This window comes from Hibiscus syriacus, unplaced genomic scaffold (assembly GCF_006381635.1).
Source record: "Hibiscus syriacus cultivar Baekdansim isolate YM2019G1 unplaced genomic scaffold, ASM638163v2 tig00113157_pilon, whole genome shotgun sequence".
Classification (NCBI taxonomy): Eukaryota; Viridiplantae; Streptophyta; class Magnoliopsida; order Malvales; family Malvaceae; genus Hibiscus; species Hibiscus syriacus.
In genome coordinates, this window is record NW_024063447.1 from 68954 (window position 1) to 81013 (window position 12060).

Here is a 12060-nt window from a genome sequence, read left to right on the forward strand (position 1 = left end):
AAAACATATCTTAAGGTTAGGTACTAAGCTATATATAATTAAATTATAGATAATGATTAAATTTTAAAAAAGCTTATTCAATTTTGATTTTAAACTCAATACAAGTACTCGACAAATAAATCATTAACAATTAAGTGAGGTAGCAATTTGATGTTAATGTCGATCATTTTAATTTATATATTAATTTTCTTAGTAAATTTTAAAATATTTGTCTTCATTCTCATTTGTATTCAAAAAATATACACAAATGGTTTTTACTTTATTGAGTTCCACTATTATAGGATGATACCGTATTGAGTCCATTCATTATTAAAGCTGGTCCTGACTATATGAGATTGTTTGGTTGAATCATTCAATTATTAAAAGTTATAAAATAGTCACATAATTATTCATACATTATAAACTCGGTCTTTTTTATTAAAATGTTATCGATCATCTAAACCCAACCTTAATATACTGATTTAGATATGAAAGATGATGGCCACCGGTTGTGATTCTAAGTTGTTCTCTCATTTCTCTTTTGGAACTGGAAACATATTACTTGGATCATTTAATTTTATGTTTGACTATGGAAATCTCAGATTTATTTAAGGGAGTTTTCACGTCATCAAGGAGACATTAATTTTTCAAAATAAAATATAATATAAGAAGTCGATTTTACAAAATATACTATATATTAAAATGCTCGTTCAAGGCTCTACTAAATACTTAATAACTTCACCTCGTGATTAGAATCAACTCGACTAAACTTTGTTTTTAGTAGTACTTGTATATTTTGTAGAAGCGAAATTGTAGATAAAGTCATGAGGCCGGCCATTCTATTGATAATATATATTTTTCAAATCACCTCTATGAATCATTTATCATTAATTAATTATTGTTAGACATTCAGACAAGTTTCAAGCATGAACCAAGCATCCATCTCTATAAAATATTCTTCGTTAAGGAAACAAATTGCAATAAAAGGTTTAGATACAAATAAGATTACCAAATGAAGTGTTTGGGAGTTTCTTTCACTCCATTTGTATCGTACACATAAATTAATTATTACTATAAAAATTTATCAATTTAATCATTGTTTCTATTAACCTTAGAACAAAATGACTAAAAAATTGAAAGGATAAAATTATGTGTAAATGTTATGCAAATACACGTGAGGATACAGAGGAGGGATGCTTTGTTCATGTTTGAAAAAAATTTCTGGATCGATCATTGTCTTCACATGAACTAATTTATCAAAGTTGTCCTTGAAATATTTGTGACCCCAAATGCTTGCCTGTGCATAGCTCGTATAACCTATATTGTTGGAGCCAACGTCGAGATCTCGAAAGTTGATATAAGCCTCTCGTGGAGATTTCGAGACGAAAGGAGTCATATAAGTACTTCGAGCCCAATCGAGGTATGTTGTCTTCTTCTTGCCAACCCACGTCATAAAAGATTTTGTACAAAATTCCGGCTCGATGTGGAAACGGCATCGCATTCTCAGGAATTCGGTCCATGATTCCGCCGAAAGCGACAAAGACGATGGTGGTTAACGCTACGGTTTCATCGGTGAGTCGAGAAAACAAGCCATTCAACCCGGCTACGGAGATAGGTTCCTTTACGTAATCGGATTTGGCTTTGTAGGATGGGCTTACAATGGGGACCCTTGAAAGGAAAATCTCCGAGGGTTGGTTTGGGAGTCCGTTGTTTACCATAAGTGATTGGACATAACTCATTTCAGTACAATTTTGTCTTGTTAATCCTAGCTCGGGAAATCTCTGCTCCATTAATGGAAGAAGCTCGTCAATGGTGCCGAAGAACAACGAACTAAACATCGCTAGAACAGTTTTCCTTCCATCTTGGGTTGAATTGATACCTCTTAGTATAACTGTTGAGTACACTTCATCGGGAAGATCGCGAGCGATGTATTTCCATCGATGGACGAGTTCGGTCGCGTTTTGTTCGAGGATCCGGGTGACAGAAAACACTGTTACGTTTGCAGGCACGGAAACCAGACTTAGTTTCCAGGCGAGGACGATCCCAAGGCTACCGCCGCATCCACCTCGAATAGCCCAAAACAAATCTTCCCCCATTGATTTTTCTATCAAGGACCCTTCCGTTTACGTTGATGAATTGAGCATCTAGCACATTGTCAGCAGCAAGGCCATATTTTCTGAGCAGTAACCCGAAACCTCCACCGCTAATATGGCCACCGACGCCGATCGTATGGAAAACGGCAGCTGGGAAGGCTAGAGTAGTACTTTTTTCTGCAATTCTATAATAAGTTCACCGAGCGACACACCGGATTGAACCCATGCAACTCTATTGTCAACGTCAACATCCACCGATCGGAAGCGAACCAAATCGATGATAACAAAGGGGACTTTGGCGATCGACGAGAGACCCTCGTAATCATGGCCACCACTTCTGGTTCTTGTTTGCAGCCCATGTTTTCGGGAACAGTGAATGGCTGCTTGAATATGGGATATTTGCGTTGGTGTCACAATGACCAATGGTTTCGGGGTATTGGTTGAGTTGAACCTAAGATTCCATAACGTAGAATCCAAAACAGATTCATAGGAAGAATTTGTTAGTGTGAAAATTAGTTTTAAAAATGGAAGGATCATTTGGACGAAATGAAAGACACCGAAGAAAACTTTCATGAGGCAAAGTTGCCCTTGAAAACCAGAAGAAAGCAGTCAAAACAAGAGTGAATAACATCGAAAGCCCTGGGGACTTCTCCTTATTTATAGCCTCATTTAGCAGAAACCGAATACTTAACGCGGCTCATGTGTATTTTTATATATGGTTTTGAACCATTCATACTTGACAATCAATTCAATTCATTCTTGACTTGAAGTTTTCAGATTAATTCGGTGGAAATTTTGCTGCATTTTCTTTTTTCTATGAATTAAGAAGTTTAGGATGTCGAAATCAACTTTAGTTTTATTTTGGTCAAATTCACAATTAGAAATAAAAGATTCAATTCACAGTTTTTACATAAGTGCTAATCACATAATTCTAACTTTTGTTTCTTACATTTGCACTCTTCAATCGGCAAATGAGAATATAATATCATATGTGACGGGATATGATTGCAACATGCATGTGTTTCACTAGTGTAGACACCTATTTTTGTCCGATAGTATATATTTATATATTATTATATTATATAGTAGTATTATATATTATATTCCATATTATATATATTATAGTAGTATTATGTATACTATATATTATATGTTATATAGCATATACATTATAAAATATATATTACTTATTATATATATTACATAGTACATATTAAAGTATATTATTATACTTATATTATATATATAGTATATTATATTAATATTATAGTATTATATTATATTAGTTATAGTTATATTCTATTTATTATTATACTAATATTATTTTTTCAATTTTTAGGTCCAAAGAGTCCAAAAGTCCAGAGGAAATGTTCAAATCTTGGAAGCACAACAACAGGTCCACCTGACCCAGTGGACCAGCTGCCAAGCCCAACAAAAGAAGCTCATCTGCCTGACCCACCAAAGGTTAGGGCCTCATGAACCCTAAAGTAACAGGAACGCCACAAGCCTGCGGTCGGCCAACGCATAACGGCTGACGAAGGAAATGGTACGTACTAAACCGAAACCAAATCACGGCAAAATCAGGAACAACTATTTTTCGTACGTGAAGCAACAACCCGAATGAATCGGGAAACAAGGAAGCAACCCCGAGATACTTGGGAATGACCACCAGGTGGAGGGGCTATATAAACCCGATAACCATCGAAGGAAAAATCATCACCGGGGCAACCAAAGCAACCAAGCAAACAAAGCAAAAACAAGCAATCGAAACAACAAGAACAAAGCAGAAAAAACATTCGAAATAGCAAGAAAAATCACAAAAAATATCAAGGATTCGGTTTTGGGACTGCACGAAGGAAAGCACGGTCACGGAAAGTCAAAGGTTGCCAGAAATCGTAAAAGCTCGTCGGAGAAAGGTAAACCTGAGACTTTCGATACTAGATCTACGCCAGTGGGGATATTTTTTGGGTGTTTGGGCTTCGATTTTTGGTTTGGGACGTTGAGATGAAGCTTTGGGGGTATGTTTGTAGTTTTTCGGCCACCGGTGATGGTGGCCGGAGCGGCGGTCAGCGTTGACCCAGGCAGTGAGGATGTGGTCGGCCATAGGCCGGTGTGGGGAGAGAGTTGAGAGAATATTTTTAGAGAGGGAGAGAGTGTTTTGTGAAATATGAGGGGAAATGAAATTTTTTAGGTTTTAAGGGGTATTTATAGGAATGACCAAAGTGTAATTATGAAAATTTTAAATTATTTTCACAGTCCCTATAATTCTGATGCGTAATTCATTTTGGTCACATGTTGTAAATTTACCCCTGAATTTTGAATTAATTCAATTTAATCCCGTTTATATTTCTTATATTTTGCAAATTAACCCCTGAACTTTTTATTTTTTCCTTGCAACTTTTAATTAACATCAATTTCACCTTCAATCTTTAGTTCTTTTTAGTTTAATCCCCCTCAATATTTGTTTTATTTAATTTCATGCCTTAATTTTTATTTTCTTTTATTTTATCTTGTTTAACAATGAGTTTTCTTTGTTTTTAGGCAATTTTAAATTGGTCAAAGGTAAATAATTCAGATCAAATTTTTAAATTTTAATTTCAATTGCAATTTTTGTAATTAAGACAACCGGGAAATCAAATTGGTACCAAAAGGGCAGTACAAGACTGTTAATCCTTCATTGACTGTTATCGACACCCGAATCCGATTAATTTCTGGTAAATCTTAGAGCATATAGAAGGTAAGTTTAGGTATTCGATCAACATAATTTAAAATGATCAATGGCGGCTCCAACACATCAATTTAAATCGGAACTCGATTCAGGGGTCACCCAAAGGACGGTTACGTCAATTAGGTTGGCAAAAAACTGACTAAACTGTTAAAAAAATAACAAAATTTAAAATAAAGTCAATTAAAGTATATTTTATGGTTTCAAGGAACCATGATGGTCTACTCTCCAAAATCAAGAGCCTTGACACCGATTATTATGTGGATGATTCTTTTGCCTTCGACGTATCGCGATGAACACCACTAATGATGAGTACTGATAAATTAATTTATAAAACGTTAAAATTTTAAAGGACTCAATGTATAATTATAAATTAGTTAAAATTTAAAGGTAAATTATTTAAAATAAAAGGTAACTATATCATTGATGACCTAACTATTGCCCTTTTTATTTTGGCCATCATTTTTGAAATTTTATCAATCAGATCACTCAAGTACTATTTACATGCATTCAATAAAACCACTTATCGTTAATATTTAACGGCAAAGTTAATGTGACAGTTAAAATAATTGGTATAATTACACATTTAACCACAGTTACTTATATATTCTATCAATTTGATCTCAATTTTAATAAATTAAAATAAATTTAACCCTCAAATATGTCAAAGTAGTTAATTGGATAGGAATCCAATGTAATGCGAGCCAATACAATTTTAATGTTCTCTTTATCGGCTTTTATTATTTCTAATAATAAAGTAAAATAAACATGCCAATGCTTTATGATGAGACGGGCCAACATTTCTCCATGTGCTTCGTTTTTTAGCGTAAAGTATTATATTTTACATTGATACACGCAAAATAATTAGTGTAACAAATTCATGTGTTTAAATTATATATTTCAATGATTTTAGTAGTTTAAATTAGATGTTTTATTTTGTAATTACTTTTTGACCGTTTGTTTAAAAATATTTATTTTTTGTTACTCGGCTATCCAAGTATTATAACTTTACTTTCACCTAATTCGTCACATCATAAGTAAAATCTAATTGTTTTTATTTAATTTTAAGAGTTTAAATTTTGATTTTACTTAATATAGATGTTTTTTTTTAATTTCTCAAAAATGCAATGAATTTTTGTAAACTTTCTTTTCTTTTCTTTCTTCGTTTTTTTCCTATAGATTGAAAGAATAAGATGAATAAAGACTACTTTGGCACCATTTGATTTGAGGGTTAAGATTATTTTAATTATTAAAATTAAGACCAAATCGATAGAATATATAAGTAACATGGATCAAATGTGTAATAATATCAAATATTTTAACTCCCATATCAGTTTTTTCGTTAAATATTAATGATAAGTGGCTTAATTGAATGCATTTAAATAGTTGAGTGACATGATTGATAAAATTTAAAAAATGGTGATCAAAATAAAAGGGGCAATAGTTAGGTGGTCATTGTATAATTTACCTTTTATTTTAAATGATTTACCTTTAAATTTTCAACTAATTTATAATTATACGTTGAGGCATTTAGAATTTTAAATTTTTATAAATTAAATTAATAATGTTCATCAGTGTTTATCGGTACTCGTTGAGCATTGTAGAATTTTCCTTATTAATTTATACATTAAAAATTCCTTAAACTTATATTTTTAGCCATTTATGTATGGCAGTATTTCAAGTAAGCAAGTTATGTTGTAAAAGTCTTACCAAACCCATGAAAATTTTAGGTATAGCAGTCTTATTTGACTTAATATTAAAATTAGGTTTATTTATTAAAAGGTTTAAAATATTGAATTAATAAGATAATACAAATATGATTATTCAGTGCAAATCTATTATTTATATTGATAAGGTAATAAATGATTTTTCAGTGTAGCTGAATTCATGTTTAAATTGATACTTGTAATAAATTTGGACCAAGAAGATAATACAAGATTATTTTGTGTGAACTTGACTTGGACTAAACAATTTTATTCCGGGTATAACTCTGGACCAAGAAGATAGTTGACTATCCATGGCCGGCCCGACTAGTCCGATGGATCGTATTTACTGTTCGAAAATAATAATTAATAAGTAATTTTTTGACAAACTAATCTCAAAATGAAAAATCATTGTTGAGAAATATTCCTTTAGCAATTATAAAAAAAAGTAGTAAATGAATAGATTTTACTCTTATTTATAAATCAAAAGAGAGTTTTATTTAATCAAATAGAGTGATATTTTAGTATTTGGTGACTAAAATAGAAGTATTTTAAAAGTTAGATGACGTATGTGGGATATATAATCAATCGACTTAACCTTTCAGATGAAGGGAGAGAAACTCTTCCTACGTCACTTTCCTTCCAATTTTCATCAATGAAGTTATACAAAGTGTTTAAAGCTGACACTTGGTTTGAATAAACAAAACATTAATTCAAGTCTTGATTGTACTGAATAAACTAATAATAACCCCGATGAAGTTTCTTCTCCTACACTAGATCGAAGGTATGCTTTGTTCATGCTTGAAGAAATTTTCAGGATCAACCAACGACTTCACCTTCACTAATTTCTCAAAGTTGTCCTTAAAATATTTAAAACCCCAAGTGCTCGATTGATCGTAACCTGTCTTGTGTTCATCGTTAACTCCGATGTCTAAGTCCCGGTAATTAATGTAAGCTTCTCGTGGAGATTTGGAAACATAAGGAGTCATATAACGATAAAATCTTCGGATCCAATTTATATACTTTTGGACATCCAAAATCTCTTCCACTTCACCCGTAACGTACATGACGTCGTAAAGGACGCCAGCTCTATGGGGAAATGGAGTTTCAGTTTCCGGGATTTCACCCATTCTTCCACCGTAGGGGACAAAGTTGATCGACGCGCTTCTTCCTTCTTCTTCTGCAAACCATCGCCCCATTGCCTTGAATACAAATTCCGGGATCGGTCGTTTCACGTAGTCGGATTTCACTTTAAAATACGATTTTGCTGATGCATTCCTATCCAGCAGAATCTCTATGGGTTCTATAGGGAATTGAGCAAAGTAAACAACGGATTGAATCCAACTCATTTCGGTACAGTCTTCTTTCACTAATCCAAGCTCGGAAAACCTTTCCGCCATCAATGAAACGAGATTATCAGCCCTGCCCAGAAACAAACCTCTAAACGTGGCTTGAATTGATCCATTTCCATCACCAGATATGGTGAGGAAAATGAGTAAATCTTCGGGAAGATTAGGTGCAACAAATTGCCATTGATGGATGAGTTTGGTTGCATTTTGTTGTGAGGTCTTCGTGAGAGTGAAAACAGTCACCGTTGACGGAACCTGAACTAATTTTATTTTCCAGTCAAGAACGATCCCGAAGCCACCTCCACCACCGCCTCGGATTGCCCAAAACAGATCTTCCCCCATCGATTTTCTGTCGAGAATTTCGCTGTTAGCATTGATCAGTTGAGCATCAATGATGTTATCGGCGGCGAGACCATATTTTCGGCACAAAGGGCCATGCCCTCCTCCACTAATGTATCCTCCAACGCCTACGGTATGGCAAGTACCAGTTGGAAAGCCGAGGGTTCTACTTTTTTCAGCAATCCTGTACTGGAGATCACCTATCGTTGCACCGGCTTCCACCCTTGCACTGCCATTCTCGACGTCAACGTCAACTGAACGAAGATTAACCAAATCGACCACCACAAACCGTTCGTCAGAAACGTACGAAAGACCTTCCGCGTCATGACCGCCGCTTCGAGTTCGGATCTGCAAACCATGTAGCTTCGAACAATGGATCGTTGCTTTGATATGGGATGCATGCGAAGGTGTGACAATGACGAAAGGCTTGGCGGTAGCGTTTGTAGTGAACCTAAGGTTTTGGATGGAAGATTCCAATATGGATGAATATGCATTATGGCGTTGTGTGTAAATGAGGTTAGAAATGAGAGATGAATCGTTCAAGTGAAGAAAGAGACATTGAAGAAATTTCTCATGTGAATGAGCTTCGATCGCCCAAGAAAATGAGATCAAGAGGATGGCGAAAACAAAGGCGATCGATGAGCAATAAGGGAATTTCATTTTTTTTTTAAAAAAAACTTGTTAGTTGTGAAAAACGAAGTTGAAGTTACCATATTTATAGTAGTACATATAATGTAAAGTTGGACCTACAAAAAAAAACAGTTGTATTTAGACCAAAAAAAAGGTTGGACCTACCATATTTAAAAAGTTGGATCAACCAAATTAATTCTGGAAACACCATCGGCCTGCTGATCCGTGAACAGGAACTGAGTTTCGAAGATTTATCGTATACGTCGAGAGGTGAATAAAGTGGCTGATCCGTTCCCCAAGGGACAATCGATTGGGGTGCTGAGGATCATAACTCAGCAAACTAATCTGTATTATCTAAAAAAAAAAGTTGGACATACCCAACATTTTATTTATTTATTTTAGTTTACGTGAATACTTTAACATCAACATTAGGGCACGGTTTCAAGTATAAATAACAAAGACAACGGTAACAATGATCATGCAATCAAATAATAATATTGTTTTTATAAATAATAAATATCAAATACGAGATTTTAACATGTTTAATAACTCCTATTAAAAGAAAACATGTTTAATGGAGTAACTCGATCAAAGTCAAATTCTTTTGTAGAAAGAAAATTCCTAACCACCTTACTAAATTTTGACTTTTCAAAGGAAACGAGTAATGGTTTAATAAGACTTAGATTATATTGATATTTTTTCACAATAAACATAATTTTATTAAAATAAAGAATTTTGATCGAACATCAATAAACTATCAATTGTTTTTTTTTTAATAACAAGCTTCATGATTATACCCCGGACAAGATAAATCAAAGTTTATATTGATGTTATTGTAATATTTTAAAGATTGTTGATTTGATGTGAAATTATAAGATTTTGAAAGTATAAAATTTTATTACTAATAAAAATATAAAGAAAATATTTAAAATATATAAGAATTTATAAAATTTTAGGAGGTACATTGTCCTAACACTTTCTCTCAATTAATCATTGGTTTGAATATTCTTAAGTATACATTAACTTTTAGGGTAAAGTATATAAATAGTTTTCGAATTTTGGTGTTTGTATTTTGGTCACCCAACTTTTGAAGCTTACAATATAGTCATCAAACTTTTAGTTCGTTTTCAGCAAGGTCTATGTCGTTACCTCCCGTTAGTTTTTACTAATGCAACACTTAACTCCTGTCAAACCCCCATTCTTCTTCTTCTTCTTCTCGTTCATCCCACCTCCGGTTAGCGGTGGCTCACACCGCTATCACCATCGTCACCGGCGTTGCCTCCCGACCCTCGATTCATATTCGCATTCCACCATTCAACTCAAATCAAGAGAAGATTGTTCAAAGACCCATCTCGATCTTCGTCGTCGATCGTCGGTAACTGTTACCATCGGTACCAGTAGGAGCGCCGCTCCATTCCGACCAAAACCCCACTAGCTACTTGTCGAGACTCACCTTTGTTCTCCGTGAAGAGGGCCCCGAATCTCATCGAAAAACCCCAATGCCTCTTTTGTTTTCATCTATTTTCGACTGATTGGGTTGTTCGTTCGCCACACCGCTACCACCATTGGAGTCCTCACATTATACCAGCCAAAACCCAAACGGTCTTGCCCTCTCGCCGCCGTCCCTCCTCCGTCTGCCATTGATTAAAAATAGAAAAAAAGGCGTTGAGGTCTTCTCGCGATTTTGGGGTGAATGGTGGACGGTGATTATGAATCGAGGGTCGGGTGTGGTTAGGCGGTGACGATGGTGATAGCAGCGTGAGCCACTGTTGATCGGAGATGGGGTGAACGAGAGATAAAAGAGGAGGAGGAGGGGTTTAAAGGGAAGTGCCACGTCAGGAAAAAAGTAACGATAGGTAACGACATGGACCTTACTGAAAACGAACTAAAAATTCGATAAATGTATTGCAAGTTTCAAAAGTTGGGTGACCAAAATGCAAGTGTCCTAAGAGTACGGGGACTATTTATATACTTTAGCCTAACTTTTTAATATAAGTGCTCTCTTAAGAAACAAAACCAGAGATTGGACTACGGGCTTTACGGCTCATTTGGGAATATGCACTAATGAAGCGGTTGAGCTTTACGGCATACGGACCACCGGTTACCACTTGTTTGGAAATATGGATACAACAAATTGTGTGTGAAATCGATGCTGAAGTGGTTCTCCAACTTGTTGAAAATGGCGATGGCTCGTTACATCCTTTGGGAACTATCATTGAGAACATTCGAAACCTCGAAGCTCACAATTGAATCTTAAAAATCCAGCGTAATTATCGTGAGAACAATATCTGTGCTAATGCTCTTTGAAAGGTAGGATGTAGTCTCGATGAACTTGTTGCTTTTGATTCTCCTCCGGCTGAGGTGTTCCTTTTCTTGGCTGCGGACACAAGAAGCGTTATATTGCACTAGTTTCCATCTTTCCGGGTTATAACAAAAAAAAAAAAATTATAGGCCGACGTAGAATAGGTGTAGGTGTGTATATTTATTTTTATCTTATCGAATCAGATTTAGACTGAATTAAAATCTTCTGAAATTTATATTTTTGAATGATGAAAGAAGGAGGTAATTTAGATGCAGATAAATTAGTTCAACCTAATACTCCTACATAATTTCTTTAATTCAAATTAGTTTAAATGAAAATCGAAAGGTAAAAAATTATGAGGCGCATAAACTGTTATGATACACATGGGGACTTTGGATAGATAGAGGACCTGGTAGTTTCAATCTGCCCTTCTCTCTGAACCACCGAGCTAAACATATAGTTTTTTTGTTTTGATTTCAAGTGACTCAATTAAAATGAATAGATTCATACATTTTATATTTATTTTAAATTTTTAAACATTATTTTGACATTTATTTTATGTTAAACAATAATAGTTCAATTATTATGTAATATATGTTATTCAAGAAATTATTGTATAGAATTATATATTTTTAATTTTTATTAAATAAGATTTTTAAAAATATTTAAAATTATTGGTCTGGTCCATAATAAAATATTTATAATTTTCAAGATAACAATAAAAAAAGTGGTACCCACTCATGCCGTGCCACGTACAAAGAATAACATCGGCAAGGAAGTTTCTCGACGAGACGTAACGTAGCTTCTCGTTGTTTCATCTCTTCTTCCGCTCCATTCACTTTTCCTTTGTTTTTTCTTCCTTGGTCGTTTCATTTTTATTTTAATTCAACTTCCCTTGTGAAATCTGAACATTCTAGAAATTAACAATCAGATTTCTCAC

General features: G+C 34.2%; 1 protein-coding gene and 1 pseudogene across 1 annotated transcript; both read right to left on the minus strand.

Moving 5' to 3' along the window:
• Positions 1–1108: 1108 nt before the first annotated feature.
• Positions 1109–2675, minus strand: LOC120186056 (annotated as a pseudogene).
• A 4563-nt stretch (positions 2676–7238) lies between these two features.
• Positions 7239–8848, minus strand: LOC120186055 (berberine bridge enzyme-like 18). The gene has a single exon (XM_039190104.1). It carries the CDS (start codon positions 8846–8848, stop codon positions 7274–7276), a length of 1575 nt encoding a protein of 524 aa, XP_039046035.1. The 3' UTR covers positions 7239–7273.
• Between the last annotated feature and the right edge of the window lie 3212 nt (positions 8849–12060).